The sequence below is a fragment of the Antechinus flavipes genome, chromosome 6, assembly GCF_016432865.1.
Source record: "Antechinus flavipes isolate AdamAnt ecotype Samford, QLD, Australia chromosome 6, AdamAnt_v2, whole genome shotgun sequence".
Taxonomy (NCBI): domain Eukaryota; kingdom Metazoa; phylum Chordata; class Mammalia; order Dasyuromorphia; family Dasyuridae; genus Antechinus; species Antechinus flavipes.
The window spans coordinates 155,046,520-155,064,525 of NC_067403.1; the positions used below are offsets into that span (position 1 = coordinate 155,046,520).

Below are 18,006 nucleotides of genomic sequence, written 5' to 3' on the forward strand. Positions count from 1 at the left end.
ACATGGCATTGGGGTCAGGGCACCAGTTTGCAGTTACGTCTTTTTTTTTTCATCTTAAAATTTTTCAAAATAAATTTCCCTAAGGAACTAATTAAGGTGTTATTCTACATCATCACCAAAAGATCCTTTTCTTAGTTTTTTCTCATAATTAAGATGTATAATACTGACACTTAAAAATTGTAGGTCATATTTTTATCATGACCAACCAGTCATTAAGCATTTATTAAGCACCTGCTATGTGCCAGGCACTGTGCTAAGCACTGGTCTAGGAGAGAAATTGTTTTGTTTAATTATGCACATATATTATAAGGACTTTTTTTCCAGCCCATTGTTGGGAGGGAGAAAAAAAATTTTAATTTGGAAAATATAAAATTAAAATTTAAGTAAAATCTATAGGTCAAGAAAATAGCAGATATACTCACTGAAGGAGTTTTTTTGAGAGTCAACTAATTGGTAGTTATTTTGGGGAACAAAATATAATACAAGTGATTGGAATTCATCCTATAGATTGTAGGATGGAAGGAACCTTGGATTTTTAGAAGTTGTACTAGACTATCCCAATCCTAATAAGTTGCAAGGCTTTAAGCATGTTCCAGAGACAAACCACTTGTTCTCTTAAAAAATATATCCATTACCATATTAGCTATAGAATGATGAATTAGGCCATAGAAACTCAAAAAGCCTTATCCTTCAGGAGGTCAAACAGTAAACACCCCATGTAAACAATCACAGATCCTTGAGCTTCTCCAGTCAATATACAGACAATCTCACCTTATCATTTTTACCCTAATTTCAGTCTTTCAACCAGTTTTTTTTTTAATTAAAAAAATGTGCTTGTTGGAAAATAGCAGCATCACATTCCTTCCCTTTCTAAGAGAGATCTAACCAGTGTCTGTGAATGATGAAGCAGCAAAAGATGGAACAGCAAACACTCCAATAACAAAAATGCACATTTATTTAGTGCTTTCATTTTAGCCAAGCACTCCTTCCACTACATTTGTAAATCTAGAGCTGGAAGGGAAGGCCACTGAGTTCAATCCCTTCGTTTTACAGATGAGAAAACTGAAGCTTGGAGAGATTGCCCAAGATCATACATTTGAGATTCATATCCAGCATCCTGACTCCCAAGTGCCATAAAGGCTTAATAATGTTTTTAATATATGTGGTCCAAACCTGGACCTGTGCACAACTATGTTACCACCTACTGATGAGTTCTATGTAATTGAGGGAAGCCGTTCTTTTTTTTTTCAAATCCCCTCCCTTTTTTGAAGTTTTTAATAGTATTTTATTTGTCCAAATACGTGTAAAAATGGTTTTCAATATTCATCTTTGCGAAACCTTTCGTTCCACATTTTTCTATTTTTCTCCCCGTCACCCCTCAAGATAGCAAACAATATAATATAACTTAAACAGGTAAAGTTGGGTGGGGGGCTTTTTAATCCTTGAACACACATATATTGGAAAAGAACAAAAGTTTCAGTAAATTAATTAAAAAATAATCAACCATGAACCACTTTGAGGCAAGTCATATTTATGATAATGATGATGATGATAGCTAGCATTTATATGATTCTTTGATGTTTGCAAAGTGCTCTCTCTACATGTTATTCATTTGAGCTTTATGACAACTCTGTGATATGGGTGCTATTATTATAATCCCCTTACAAATGAAGAAACAGAAATAGAAAAGATAGGTGACTTGCTCATTGTCACATAGCTCATAAGTATCTGCAGCAGAATTTGAGCTCAGGTTTTCCTGATTCTAGTCCTGTGCTTGATCCACTGGACCACATGTCTGCCAACAACTTCCCACTAATTTATTCCAGAGCAGCTCCAAGCTGAAGGAAGGAGTAAATGGGCCATAATCAGAGTTCCTGTTGTGGCCACAGCTCCAGCAAGGCTGCAAAATTTATAAAATGATACCTTCAGAAGGAGTTGTGGGAGGTATGCTATTCCTGGTTTATATCACTTATTTGACAAGAAGGTTTTGGCTAAATTATTTTACTTCTCTTCTTCCTCCTCCATAAAATAATGCTGGCCTACCTTAGGCTGCTGGTATTGTCATAAGTATAAATATAATAAATATTGTCATAAGCATAAATCATAATAGCTCAAAGATTTTTGATTTCTCAAAGTGCCTTTTTATTTAATTTTTTAAATTCTAAACTTGGACTTCAAAAAATACAGATTTTCCATAGGCATGCAACACACAAAAAAAGTATTCTATATGAAACCTAAATCTGTTTCATCTTTTTTTTTTTTTTTACAAAATACTTTCAAAATTGACGTGTTTGTTTATACTTCCTTTTAACCTTCCTTCTGTTCTCTTTGCACATTTAAAAAATGTGTTTTGTCCCCCTCCTTCTGACAAAACTTAGAATAAGTTTTTCCCAATTAAAAATCCAAAGACATTAAGAGATTTAAAAAGCTATAAGGAAGGAAGAAAACAAACATTTATTAAGTGCTTGCTCTGTTCAATGCACTGTGCTACTGTCTTTACTGATATTCTCTTCTTTAATTACAACTCTAGAAGGCAAGTACTATTATTATCCCATTTTAAGATGTTAAGTTATATACACTAGGAAGTTCTCAAGTTATATTTGAACTCATATTCTCCTGACTGCAGACCCTGTACTCTATCCACTTTTCCAACTAGCTGCTAAATATAATAAGTACTGGGTATAGTTCTTACTCCAAAAAGCTGTTTTGAACATAAAATGCTTCACAGTCTTACCATGTGCTATCAATGCCAGTTCTCTTTAATGTTCATATTCAACTTTTTTCTGGCATTTAGCACAGTGCTTGATATACCATAGGCACTTGCTTAATAAATGTTTGTAAAATTGATTTATTGAATAATTATGAAGATTAGTTACTGAACTCCTGCCTCATTTTAGAAACTAAATTAATCAAAGGAGCTCACAACTTGTTTGGTTTTTTTTTTTTTTAAGGTATTATAAAAGAAGCATTCTTCCTTATTAGTTTATGGTAGCCCTGATAATTAATGTAATTAAACCTCAGAGAAATGCTGGGATTCTTATCATCAAATAATACAACACCTGGCCCTGCAAGACGTCAGCTTTTCTCCTTCCACTAAATGTATATGGCATAATCTATGACACACCCAGGATGCTGTTGGTCAGCCCTTTGGCACAGTCAGTAACTGCTCACTGAAGGACAAACCAGCATTGCTAAATAGTGTAGATTACACTCTTACTATTCTGTGAAATGGGTTCATTTGTATAAAAATAAAATATTGCTGTTTTATTGTCATGGATCTCAATTTTTTGGAAGAAAACTGTTTTTATGATTTTTATCTTGCCTTTTTTTCAAGGTCTTTTTTTCATCCCTATTTCACTTCACATGAAGTCTTCACAACTTCCTATCAACAATCCATCCACTTAATGCCTCCTATACAGTGAAATTCATTGGCCAAGGTGTCAGGAGCTTGACTCCTCTAATATCCCTCTTGGGTCCCTGTAGGGATCCAAGGAAGTCCCTTAGTCACTCACAGTGGATGAATCCCTGGATTAGGCTTAACAGACACAGCAAGCAGATAATAGCACATTCCTTAACTCTAGAGGGCTCTAGTTGTAGTGATCTTATGAAGAACAGCCAAAAGAGGGCCTTAAATAAGACTCAAAGTTTTGAGTAGAGATTTTGACCTGTAAAAATGTTGGCCAAAAACATGTCCCTTCTAGAAAGAAATTCAAATATCAGTAAAGAAGAATGGAATGGTTGAATAACTAGGTAGCATGGTGGATAGAGTCTGGAGTCAGGAAGCTTCACCTCCCTGAGTGAATCTGAGCCTGAACAAGCTGCTTAACCCTATTTGTCTCAGTGTCCTCATCTGTTAAAAGGACTAGAAAATGAAATAGCAAACTACTCCAGTATCTTTGTCAAGAAATCACAAAGAATTGGTCACATCTGAACAGCACAATAGGATGAATACTAATTTGATGTCACAGGACCTGAGTTCAAATTCTGGCTTTGTTACTATGTGATATTTATCAAAGTATTTAATCTTTCTAAGTCTTGGTTTCTTGCTTTTAAATGAAGAGGTTGGATTTGATCTCTTTCTACTGTGATCCTGACTCATTTTAATGGAAATTTTAAAAAATTTAGCATGACAATAAAATTGGGAACACAACCCTAATTAATATTAAATATGTCTATATTTAATAATCCTATAATTTATAGTGTCCCAAAAATCTTAGTGCAGTTTTAAGTTATAAGGTCTCTAAGATATCTAATGTAACAGTATTGATTGAAGAGGTGCCAATCTGCTTTGATAGATGAAGTTCCCTCATCCCTGTAGTATGAAAGAGAAAGAGATTTGCCAGTGTCATCCAAGTGGCTATAGGAATAAGAATTTTTGAACTCTTCTTCCTCTGAAAACACTATAGAAATAGCAGGATTTTCCTCTTTTCTCCATTTATCTAATATGGGCCCTGCCTGCTTTTCCTATCATTTCCAGACCCCCTTGCACTTAGCAGTCATCACCAAGCAGGAAGATGTGGTGGAGGATCTATTGAGGGCTGGAGCTGACGTGAGCCTTCTGGACCGCCTGGGTAACTCAGTTTTACACTTAGCTGCAAAGGAAGGAGATGAGAAAATTCTCAGCATATTACTAAAGCACAGAAAGATATCATCACTTATCAATCTTCCCAATGGTGAAGGTAGGAAAAAAATCACATTGGCTTTGCATGGAAATGAATGGTTGAAATTGTTAATATTTCTTCTGCCGCTTCTGTAGTTGCTTCTATAGCTGAAGTAGATGGTCATGCAGTAAATGTCTCCCTTTTTTCATATTGAATCTTCAGCTAAATCTACTTTTTATCATCTCACAATTTACTGTTATTGTTATTGAATTAATTAATGCTTTTAGAGGGAATTTGGCACATGTTAGGTGGCTAAAGAGAGACGGCTAAGACACAATCAACCAAAGGTAAATGAATAGCTGTTATTTCAAAGAATGGTCATATTTTGCCCATCAGAGAAGGAGAACAACAAGAAAAGAAACATAATGTTTTTTAGTTAAAAGAGTTAACTTTGGACTTTGGACCATTGAGGAGAAGAAGCAGAGAGGGGTTTTCTAAACTGCAACTGGTCTTTGGGGATTTTCCAAGAGTCCCTTTCTTGGCACTAGGCTACCATCATCTCTTGGTGAGTTCTGCATTTTGCACTTTGTCCCATAGGTTTGAATGCAATTCACCTGGCCATGCTAATCAACAGTATGCCCTGCCTTCGGCTAATGATTGCTGCTGGCGCAGATGTCAATGCTCAGGAACAGACGTCTGGGAGAACTGCCCTGCATCTGGCTGTTGAACAAGAGAATGTATCTTTGGCTGGCTGCCTATTATTGGAGGTTAGTGTGCTCACCATCCTTTTAATTAAAGGTGCAAACTGAAAAATGGACAGAACTCCAGGAGAACAGGGCCTGAAACATGCTGCCTCCTTGTGGAAGAGAAGGGTTAAACACAAAGGAAGAGACCTGTGAGCCTACAAGATTTTAGATGCTGTCAGATCCTCTCTCCATAACTAGGGGTTTTATTTAAATTTTTTTTTCCTTTGTTACAAAGTGGGTTCAACCTGGCAGGAAATGGAGAATGTTGAATTTTCGGGAACAACTGTCAAAAACAAAGCAAAAGTCATTGTTAAAACTTTTTTTTGAGACAGTCAGTATTAAGTTAACAGAGCTAGCAAGTGTCTGAGGCTGGATTTGAATTCAGATCCTCCTGACCCCAGCACCAGTGCTCTATCCTAGCTGCCCCTGAATAACTTCTTTTCAAAAACAGAGCAAATAATAAGTTTTTCTCCACATCCAATTATTCAACTTCCTCATTGACTATGGCTTCATTTTCCCAAGTTCATTACCTTGGACTTTCTCTCTCTCTCTCTCTCTTTCTCTTTCCCTTCCTTTCTCCTTCTCCCTCTCTCTCTCCCGCTCTCCCTCCCTTTCTCTTTTTCTTTCTCTCCCTCCCTCCCTTTCTCTTTTTCCTTCTCTCCCTCCCTCCCTCTCTTTTTTCCTTCCTCCCTCCCTCCCTTCCCCCTTGACAAAACAGACCCAACAGTGATGCAGTTATTGGGAGTGGCTAGGGAAAAAAACCATACCAATAAGAGAAAATATAAACCTAAAACAAAGCACTCTATTCATCCTTTTTCTTTTTTGATGGGTGGTGTTTTAGGGTGATGCCTATGTGGACAGCACAACATATGATGGAACCACCCCCCTTCATATTGCTGCTGGACGAGGGTCCACAAAATTAGCAGCTCTTCTCAAAGCAGCGGGTAAGTCAAATGGGGGGAGGGAGTTGGAGGAAATGTTAGACTTTGAATGCAGGCATCAATTAGTGCTGAAAGAAGAAGGCTGACGTGCATCTTTATAATATAGATCTCAATATGCTGCAGAGTTAGGTATACTTGAAATTTCCATAAACTAGATCCTATTGTAAGTGTATTAAGGATGTTTGTTATTTAGAGAAACTTACTGTCATATTTTTGTAATGTGGATCATCACTCCCATCTTGGTTGTTTTGAAAAAGGTGGATTTGACCATACCAGGTTTTCATAAAATTAGAACTGCTTGTATTTATTTATATGTGAGAGACCAGTCTGGGAAGCATCAGAGTCCCAGAGTAAGAAAAAACTCTCCTATGTGATAGTGCTAAAGTTACTACTTTGCAAAGTAAGAAAAAGTAGGTACCCATATTCATGATTTCCTTCCTCCACATAGATCTTAGAAATAGGAAAATGAACTTAGGTTATATCTCAGCGTTAAGCCTGGTAAGACAACAAGAGAAGTCTCAAGAAACTTATTTGGTTTTAAGAGGCACGTTTAGAAAGAAGTTTTAAATGCTTCTTACAAGACTTTATCATATTTCATTGAAGTAAGCATACATTTCCCTAACACACACAGAGATAAAAAAGTGGGGTACAGAACCTCTAAGTTACAAATTTGTGAAGCCCAGATTTTCTAGTTCTATACATTAAATTTCTCTGCCTGAATTTCCCAGGTTTACAAGTGGATAATTCAACAAATATTTCTTAAGTGCCTTCTTTGATGTACTCTGTGAGAACTAAGACTCCAGAGACACTGAATACAGCACTTATTTCCTTTTAAGGTAATGATGATCCTGAGCAGAACTATATGAGAAATGGTTTCTAGTTGCCAACATGGATATCAGGAAATAATATCTTAATGAGGAGACATGGACAAAATGTATTGTTCTTGTCTCATATTAAGCATTTGTAGGAAGAAGTTGCATGGCAAGGTACTCCAAAGTCATTACTGGCCTTGGGTTATTCCCTTATACACTTCCTTGTGACTAAATATTTTTGGTTACTTTTGAAAAGTCATTTCAAGTGAAATGAAGGAAGGGGAATTCACAACACCTTTCAGATGGAGTTTTCTCTTCTACCTCTAGGATGTTAGTCACCTTATTATCCACTAGCCCAAGAAAGACCTTATGTTCCAACACCAACAATTATAGCCCACAGTTTTTTAAAAAGTACAAAGATTTGACACATAGAAGATGGAGGCTCAGTAAATATGTAATATTTAATCATTGATATGTAACACAATCAAGCTGTTTGTTGTTTTCTGTAGACAAAAAGTTCACATTTCATATCCAGTTTCATATGTAATTCAAATTCAAAATAATGGGGATGGCTGAGGCAACAGTTTCACTATTTTAGTTACCATTCATGTAAGTGCACTTTAACAATTTGTAAAGAACTTGACACATTATATCTTATTTGATCTTTACAACCCTGATAGGTGGGTGTTAATATTATCTTATTTTACAGATGAGGGAAATTAAGTAGCTGGCAATCCCTTTCTCAGGACCCCCGAGCTAATAGATCTGAGGCTGGATTTGAATTCAGGTCTTCCTAACTCCCAGTCCAGAGCCCTACCAATATGCTGTTATTCCTCAGGTGCAGACCCTCTTTTGGAGAACTTTGAACCTCTGTTTGACTTGGATGATGTTTGGGAACAGGATGGAGAAGATGAGGGAGTAGTTCCTGGGACTACACCTCTGGATATGGCAGCCAACTCACAGGTGGGTAGTGATCCCAGTGTCTTGATCACTGACTGAAGTAGGGAGAAAAACTTTTGAGAAGGCAAAGAGTAGAATACGTGTCAGGCAGCCAGCTGATGTTCTCCTGATTCCTTACTCTTTGAACACTTTGCTCTCATTTCTTCTAGAAATCTTCCTTCTAAACACATCCTGTCACCTTGAAAAGCCTCTGTTGTCTTAACCCAGACCATTTTGATTCTGAATATTAAAGGTGTTAGTATGATAAGACCTGTGGGTAAGAGAAAAATAACAGTACAACAGGAGACTCAGCCAAGTCTGAACCTCTCCATCACTGGCATCTTGACTTTGCTGTCTGGCATGAAGCATGTGGTATTAAACATCGAAGTGTGATCCTTTTGGGGCTGCAGCAAGATTAAACAGGGATTTTGCTCATAGTTGTGGAACTGAAAAGGCAGTAGGGGGATGTGTTAAGGTTCCCTGGGGTGGCCCAGTGAGAGGGGCCAGGAAAGGATCAGAGCTGATGTAAAGACTTCTGACGTAGCAGAAGCTCTGGGAATGTAAGTGGGTTTCTGAACACAGGTCAGTTCAACTACACTTATTAAGTGTCTACTGCATACAGAATGCTATTATACAGACCTTAGAGTATAATGGGAGGCATTGAATTTGCGCACACACACACACACACACACACACACAGAGTTAAAGAATGCTCATTTCACCTTCAGAACTTCATATTGATGTCATGATTGATTCCTGGCAGAGATACTGCATATTTTCTCTTAAAGGATGGCTTCTTATAGCTGTGAGCTATGTGCTAAGGTCTTCTGAGAAAGTGACCCATTTTAGTGTCCAGTAAGACAAGGTATAACAAGACAGGCCTCAAGGCCAGGACCATCCTGGAGCAGTGTCCCATTTGTTGATGCAAGTATCTGACCATTGTCAAGTTACTTACATTGTTATGTGATCCACATAAAAACATTAAAATTAGTGATATACTATTAATGCAGTATTCTAGCATGTTTCCTTGACTGGCCTTATAAACAGGCAACTGCTTACGTTCTGTAATTTCTGGAGAGGCACCAAAAACAATCCCTCAGTCTGTCCTCCAAACATCACCCCCAGCTTCTGATAACAGCTTGAAATTTCCTGTTTTTTCTGAGATGATAACATTAATTTAAACTGTTTCAGTATTTCTGCCTCAATACACATGAATTTGAGAGGCAACTTAGCATGGCAGATGGAGAACAAGCCTTGGAGTTGGGAAGATCTGAATTCAAGTTATTTCTATGACAGCAAGTTTTAATAGGGAAGGTCAGAAAGCACGAGGACCAGAAGAACCCCTGAGAGAGAATGCATGCTTATTTCACAGTGCAGAATAAGTTCCCAGTTGCCTCCCAGAAAAGAAGCAGTAAGATTCCCCTGGCTACATTCAGATGACTGATCAGCCTGCTCCAGTCTGGCTTACAGCACAGACATTTATAAACCAAGCTCAGACAGCACCCACCTTCACACAAGCAGGCTTTGTGAGAGCAAGAACCTCTCAGCCTTCAGCATCCCCAGACACCATCATTGTTTGAGACCCTGAGCAAACAAAGGTACTCCTTTCACAATAATACATTTTGGTCTACTTTGCTTTCCGTGGACCTACAAATCAGTAAGGAGGTCTTCACAGAAATTGGGAGACACATAGCCCTCTTCCCGTCACAAAGAATCAATTTTCAAATCCTTTCCTAATAGCTAGCAATTGAATAGAGAAAGTGAGGAAAACATAGGACTCTGAACTTGAGTTGTTGGGAAGAGTTTTCCTCAGACACTCCCGTTAAAATATAACATGTTCCTCTTTTCTTCTCAACAGGTGTATGACATATTAAATGGAAAGCCATATCAATCAGAGTCAACATCCAGTGATTTACTGGTACAAGGTAAGTTATGATGGCATATAAATCTCTTCTTTAAGATGCAAATCATATTTTATAGGGGAGGGGGGATGTGTTTTGTATTGTGTCAAGCAAAAGTTCTCATTTATGATTTGAAGATCCTGCTGGCATGAGGAAGGAGAATGCCCAGTTTTAACCTAATGAAATACAGATTAATTTTGCTCATCCGGGCACTGACTGATCCTCAAAATTAAGTGCTTCCACTGTGAGATGGTTAGAGAACAATGCTATAATGAACCATTAACTCATTCTGTCTGTCTCTTCATTCCCTTCAGGAGATATGAAACAGCTGAATGAAGATGCAAAGTTGCAGCTTTATAAGTTATTAGAAATGCCTGATCCAGACAAAAACTGGTCTACTCTGGCACAGAAATTAGGTCTGGGAATTCTTAACAATGCCTTCCGACTGAGTCCTGCTCCTTCCAAAACTCTAATGGACAACTATGAGGTGATGCCCTGTTTTAAACATTTGCTCATTTGCTTTTAGCCTTGGTTGCATTGTCAGCCCCCATTAACCCAGAAGCAGAGCTTCCTCCTCCTGCCCTCACCCCCAAAACTCATAGGAAGAAAGGTACTTCTTGTCCCCAGGTTGCTTTTATAACCTAGTGATCCTGATTGGCAATAGCAAATTTGCCTTATTGAGAAGACTCTTCTCAAGCATATTGGGGTTTTTCAGGTCCTCTAAGAAAATAATTTATAGAAAATGAACACAACAATAATAGCTGTAATATCTACAAAGTACTTTATATATGTTATCTCATTTGATCCTCACAACAATCCTGTAAGAGTAGAAACTAATTTTATCCCCATTTTATGATGAGGAAACTGAGTCTGAAAGAGGTTTCATGACTTACCCACCATAACTAGTGAGCACTGAGACAGAATTCAAACAAATTTAACTCTTTCAGATTCTAATGCTTTATCCACTGTTTTCTTCTGGCTACCTTTATCCCTTCCGTATCATGAGTTTCCCTGTTGCAGTTTCAATGTGTCATTGGGTCAGCATAAGAAATTAAATGGGAATTTTTGGGGACTTTTATGGAAACTACAGATGACATGCAAAAACCATTAGATGACACAGTAAAAATTTGTATAGTGTTATATAATATAGTCTATGGCCAAATCTTTAATCCAAACTTTACAATAAGGTACTGCAAATATCCCATAAAAGAAGACAAAAGAAAAATTTAGATTTATTCACCGATATGAAAGCTTTATGCAAATTTTCTAGATCACAGGGATACAATGCCCTAAATCTCTGCATTATGGAAGGGATAACTAATTTTTTTCTACTTAACGATAGAAAAATGCTGAACTATTAAGTGTTCTCGGCAGAATGGGGCAAACCACCCAGATTAGCAGGATTCATGGTGAAAGTTTGGAATATGAGAACTTGGGGTGTGCTTGGTAATGAAATAAGGATGGGTTTTATTCATGTTCCTGAAGGGAAGGAGGCTGTAGTTCTAGAAAAACCTACCTTCCATACTCCTGGGTTACTGAAATGATACTTTGGGATCCTAGAAGTCTCTTCATAAATTTGAAAAGTTGCCCTGATTGGATCCCTGCTTCCCAACAAGGGTTTGTACCCTTAGTTGTTACCGTTGTTTATCCTTCATTCTCAAAGAGAACCATGACATCAGGGAGGTGATACTTGCACCTGATGTCTTGCAACTGATTGGAATTAAAGTGAGAAGGGGTTGTTGTGCAGAGTCACCAGCCTTACTTGGTCCTCTGGAGTCATCTGAGTCCAGTGGCCAGGTATAGATCAGGATTACTAGAGATTTCCCTGGATGCAGTGGGAGACTTTGGTCTTTTTAAGCAAAGGTTTTTCCCAGATCTATATGACTGAAGCAATACCCATTCTGGGTAAGAAATGAGGCAGAAAATAGCCTCTTTTCCCTAGTTAAAAAAATATCATTCTTGAAGGGGAAGAACTTTAGTGTTTCTGACAAAACAAAAACAATTGCTGTTCATTTTACTTTGAATACAAGGAAGGACCTGTCAACATAAGACAATGAAGGGAAATGAGAGAGAGACATTATATAGAAGTCACCAGACTGAGGATTTGTCATTTTACCCTAGAGGCAATAGGGAGACATGGAAGAGATTTGAGTAGGTGAGGGACACTGAAAAAATGGGAAAAGGGATCCCGGAAGGGGAAAAGTCTTGTCCAAGATCAGGCAGTGAGAAAGGAGAAGCAGGGCTTGAGCCCCCAAGCCAGAAGAGCTGAGTTGTCCGCTGTGGTGCCCCAACTATCATGTCAGGCTGGGTTGTTGGCATCTGTACGAGCTCATAACACTGTGAGGGTCCACAGAGACCACATTGTTTGTTCCTGGCACTATTCTGGAGTTCCCAGGACTTCAGTAGAAGGAGGAGACATAGATAAGGGGCAGAAACCATAACAGATAAAAGTAGACAAAGGTGGGGGGAGAGTGTAGAAGGAGAGATATAAAGAATAAAGGCACAGGAAGAGGTAAGAAGAGCATAGTTCTTCACAGTCCTCAGCTCAGTAGCCTTGCTTGATAGAATGAGGGGATTAGACTGTAAACAACATGCACATTTATCCAGTGGAAATGCTGATGACGAAGAATTCAGACTGTGGCTTGATGCACACTGTAGAAACAGCACGGTGATGAAGTCATTTTCTTTCTTTTAAAAAAATCCATCCCCCTGTAGTTTTTCAATAACTGTAGCCTTCCCTTGTGCAGGGAAACCCTCCAAGCTCCACTTCATTTGGGAGATTTTATTATCTCAGAATTTTTATCTCTGTGCTCACTATAAAGAGCCTCACTGATGTCCTGAGCGGTCTTCAAGAGATGAAACGGGAATTTTTTTTTCAAAAATTATATGTTTTCTTTGTCATTCTATTCTGATGCTTTGCAGCTTCCAGTTGTGGTTCTGTTCCTCCTGTGTGTTGTTGGGTGGTGGTGGCAAGAGAGGGCAAGGGAGGCTGTGGAGGAGAGGGGGAACATTGAAGCTTGCAGTCAAATGGGGGAAGACCTGAACTTTGTTCTTTGTTAAATAGAATTGCAGTGTTTCTCACAAAGAAATTCTCATTTTTCCCTTCTCTCTCACAGGTTTCTGGGGGAACAATAAGGGAACTGGTGGATGCTCTGAGAGAAATGGGCTATACTGAAGCAATTGAAGTCATCCAGAAGGCCTCCAATGCCTCAGTAAATCCATCTGAAATCAAAGAGCAGCCTATGAAGCCACCCCCATCACCCTCCTCCATAAGACAGCAGCTAGGTATAAGAATGATACACAGTCTGTGTATTCTGGTGTATTGAGAAATAGGCGCCTTCCCATGTTCCCTGACCTTGGGCTTTCTAAATTAGTTATTCTTAACTTCAATGTCATAGGGCACATATTGCCATCTTTTTTTGTTATTTACTCAATTATTCTTGCCCAACTCTTTATGACTCCATTTGGGATTTTCTTTCGTGACCTCATTTGGAATTTTCTTGACAAAAGATATTAGAGTAGTTGGCCATTGTCTTATCTAGCTTATTTGACAGATGAGGACACTGAAGCAAACAGGGTAGAATGCTTTGATCAGGGTCACACAATTAGTAAGCATCTGATGCTGGATTTGAACTCAGGTCCTCTGGCTCCAGGGCTAGTGCTCTCTATCCATTGCGCCACCTACTTTTCCTTATTGCCACCCTAAATGTACAGAATTATGAAGCTCAATAATGTGGGACTCAGCTAATCCATTTCATTTTACAAAGGAAGGAAATAAAGTCTGAGGTCAGTTAATTAGTGATAAGACCAAAACCAGAGTTCCAGTCCTCTAGCTCCTAGCTCAGTTATTTTCCTGTACCCTGGTATGTATTGGACAAATTGTATAGTGGTGACACGTCCTTGTTGCCATTGCCAATAGGGATGGCAAACAAAAATATCTTTTAGCCCTCAGAAGTGGGAACTTCTGCCCCCAAGGTTTTCAGAGTAAAGAAGAATGTTCAATTGTTTGAACCAGTGGAATTCCATTCACAAGAGTAAATTGATTGGATGTGGGGTACAGCTAGGTGGCTTGAAGTCAGGAAGACCTTTATTCAGATCTGGCCTGAGACACTTAACACTTTCTAGCTGTGTGACCCTAGGCAAGTCACTTAACCCCTCCCCACTCCCAAAAAAAGAGTAGATCAGAGTGTCTTGGATGCCTTTAACAGTCTAGTGAAGCTCAGGGACCACCCAATCCCTCTTCTCAGAATAATATTTTTAACTACATGAAATAAATTAGGTATATTACAAATCAGACAAATTTAATTGAGATACAAGTGTAAATTTTTTTTCCCATCTAAGTTTATATCCTTCCCCTCCTACCTTGAAATCTTTGTTGGTCTGTGGATCCCTGGTTAAGAATATCTTCCTCGAAGCAAGATTGCATTTCAATACAGTTCTGTGTCCTGCTCACCTCCAGATAAAAGAGGCAGGAATAAGGAAGGCAGTAGAATTTCCAAAGAGATTGTTCTTTGAGAATGAAATGAGTCAGGTTCCCTGTGCATGTGGGGTACGTTAAATTTAAGATGACTCAATAATCACCAAAGCAATATCATTACACATGTGAATTAACCAGCAAAGCATCCATCACTTAGTTTTCTCTTTAGATATCATTGAAAGAACAGTAGTTATATCTGTCCTTCTTTTACAGGATTAGAGTTCAGTTGTCTTGGATTTCCAGCATTGTATTGATCTAATCTAAAAACATTGAGGAAATACTCTAATGGGTGATGTGCTTAATGAACTTTATTTAGGGTTATTTCCTCAGGTATATGTCCAACATGCCACCAGAATTTGCACAAATCTAACACCACCACTTGATTAGAGTTTGAATATATTTGGTCACCTAAATCCTAGGTTTCTCTAGAATATTCATTAATTCATGAACATTGTTCATACTCCTACAAAGATCTCCTACTTAGGAGAATTTTCATTTAATTTTTCCAGAATGGTCTCATTAAAATAAAAAATAAGTCCTATATTTTATCAAATGGGCAGCTAAATGGTACAGTGCATGGAGACTCAGGCCTGAAATTAGGAAGGTTTAATTTCCTGAATTTAGATCTAGTGTCAGATGCTTATTAGCTATGTGACCCTGGGCAAATCACTTAATCCTGTTTGCCTCGGTTTTTTATCTGTCAAATGAACTAGAAAAGGAAATGGCAAACCACTCAAGTATCAAAACCCCAAATCGGGTCACAAAGAGTTAGACATGACCAAAACAACTAAAGGAAAACAAATTATTTTATCAAAATAATTTATTGACATAAAATAGTGTTGAATCCTTGGTATGTAGAACATTCATTTAAAGTCTAGGGTGTGGTTCCTGTTTCTTTTCTATCCATTGAGTTACCTAGCTAACTTGTACCAAGTGATCAAGTACTTGGTTAGCCATTGACCATGATCCTATATTTATCATAAAAGAGACTGGGGAAAAAGATTTTATTGTAACTTCACATTCAATGAATATCACATTAGTCTCCTTTGAGTCTCTGAACTTGTCCTGTAACTGTGTCCAAAGGAAATTTAACACAGGGACTCCTCTCCATTCTTTTCTTCTTGTTTCATTTTCATTGCAATTATGCTTTAGGTTCTGGTTTTTGTTTTTTTGTTTTGTTTTGTTTTGTTTTTTGAGACAGTTGGGTTTAACTGACTTGGTCAGGATCAAAAAGTTAATAAGTGTTTAAGGCCTCACAACTTTCTAACTCCAGGGACAGTGCTCTATCCACTGCACCACCAAGATGTTTCTGTTGCAATTATGTTTTGAGAGAAACAAAGTATGTTTGCTAATCAGCTCTTTAATGTTCTTCAAAAGAGGTTATTTCCTCTCTTTTATTTACTGTCCTTTACCTGGCACAGTTTTTAGTGCCAGGTTAAGCACTTAGTCAATAATTCTTGATTTCATTAGGTTGGTGTGATGGGAAAGGTAAAAGATATGAGATGGTAGTGGCAGAAATAAAGGGGGAAATTCAATGACAGTTGTCCAGGCCTAGTGATATCTAATAACTCCATACAAAAACAATAGGAGCTGTCCAGCACTAAAACTTTGCCTTTCCTCCTCAGGTGAATATAAACTCCAAGATAATGAAAATGTCTATGACAGTGGGGTGGAGACCTCCTTTCATAAACTCAGTTTTACTGAGTCTCTGACCAGCCCTGGCCCATTGATAACACTCAACAAAATGTCTCGTGAATATGGACAGGAAGCATCAATCGAAGGCAAGGTTTAACAAAATCGTTGAGGATTTACAGCACAGAAATCCCGTTTAACCATCCAAAGGAAAGGAAGATCAAGGTGCTCAGAGGAAACGAACTGGTTTGAACTATTTGGGATTAAAACCAGGATCTTCAACTTCCTTCTTATTTCTTAAACTACTTATAGTTTGGTTCATTTACCAGATATATCTAGTAACCAGAACCCAGGGTCAGGGTAGTACCTTCTTTAGGGAAATGGGTCTTACCAAACTTTTTGGCTGCCAATGGACTCAAGTTGCTTTCTGTTTGTTCCTGCTGTTTCTATGCTGCATACCCACTCACTTTAAAAGACTTGGGGAGTACCCACAAGGATACTCTCTCTAGCTATTCATAGTACAGTTACTCAAATTATAAAAAAATTAAGAAAAGGTATTTTGAAGTGGGAATCACTCAATGTACAAATTTTTAAAAGCTTGTTGCTTTTGGTTATCATGATTCAAAAGAAAGGAATATGTATATTTCAGTGAATATTTAAACATTGGTCTAATCAATGCTGAAAATGGTATTTTCCACTATTTCTGCATTTTACTATTGTAAATATTTTTTAGATTAAATACTTTAAAGGAGAAATGTTGGATTTATAAATGCTATTTTTTATTTTACTTTTATAATAAAAGAAAAAGTAAATGGAAAACCTCGCCTTCTCTGATCTTTGAAGAATCTATTTCTAACATGATACCTGGGGCTCATTACATTACTTTGTTGCTGAATTCCCGTTATTATCAGTTAAAAACTTACTGAGAGACTTTGTCATCATACTCAAGAATCAGAATCTATCTATTTTAGTTATAGGCTTTGGACATTGGTCCAGATCCTGATCATCTCATGTCAGATTGTGCCTTCGTGAAGAATTTCTTTCATAAACCCATCAAAACTGAAATATGTCATAGTGCCAAAGTGTCTCTGCAAGATGTCATCTCATTTGGCTGGCTAACTAAAGAGAGTCCTAGAAGACTCTCACAAGGAGCTTTGACAATATTCACTTGCTATTACGATTACTCAATTTAGTTAGTTGTAGCCTCACCTTCCTATACACTTTTAGCACAGTATCTAGTTAAGTGTTTAATAAATGCTCTGTCTACATTTTCAAGGGAAAAAACCCTCTTTTGTAGGTCAGAAATCTTCTTTACCTTCTTTATCTTTTCCTATACCTACCATATTACACTTCTCTCTTCTTTTTCCCTTCCATTCTCTATTGAGTTACATTCTTTCTTTAGTTCTCTTATTCCCAATACCCACCCACTTAATAATTTTTTAAAGCTCACACTTTTCAAATAGAATTTTATAATTTATATTTTCTTAATTTTAAATTTTAATATTTTCCCAATTGCATTCAAAACATTTTTTATATTTGTCTTTAAAACTTTTGAATTCTAGATTCTCTACTTTATCCCCAACCCAGCCCCCATTAAGAACTACATGTGAAGTTATGCAAAACATTTCCATAAAAGATATGTTGTGAAAGAAAACATAAATCTCCCACCCTAATAGAAAAAAAACCCTCAAAAAAAATAAAGTTGAGAGAGAGAGAGAGAATGCTTCAATTTGTATTCAGATACAATCAGTTCCTTCTCTGGGTATTGATAGAATTTTTCATCATACGTCCTTCAGAGTAGTCATGGATAATTGTACTGCTGAGAATAGTAAAGTCATTTACAGCTGATCATCATAGAACATTGCTAGTACTTTGTATATGGTACATTTCACTTTGCTTGAATTCATGGAGGACTTTCCAGACTTTTTTTTCTGAGACTGTTCATCATTTCCCATAA

General features: G+C 37.5%; 1 protein-coding gene across 2 annotated transcripts in view; it reads left to right on the plus strand.

Moving 5' to 3' along the window:
• NFKB1 (nuclear factor kappa B subunit 1) overlaps positions 1–16,868 on the plus strand; it is a 161,833-nt gene extending 144,965 nt beyond the window's left edge. For both annotated transcript variants that reach the window (XM_051966185.1, XM_051966186.1), the window contains exons 17-24: positions 4,478–4,679; positions 5,199–5,368; positions 6,189–6,291; positions 7,939–8,063; positions 9,898–9,964; positions 10,255–10,427; positions 13,057–13,225; positions 16,043–16,868. In XM_051966185.1, the coding sequence (XP_051822145.1) occupies positions 4,478–4,679; positions 5,199–5,368; positions 6,189–6,291; positions 7,939–8,063; positions 9,898–9,964; positions 10,255–10,427; positions 13,057–13,225; positions 16,043–16,209 (1,176 nt within the window). In that variant the 3' untranslated portion in view covers positions 16,210–16,868. The remainder of the gene's footprint in view (positions 1–4,477; positions 4,680–5,198; positions 5,369–6,188; positions 6,292–7,938; positions 8,064–9,897; positions 9,965–10,254; positions 10,428–13,056; positions 13,226–16,042) is intronic.
• The last annotated feature ends 1,138 nt before the right edge of the window (positions 16,869–18,006 follow it).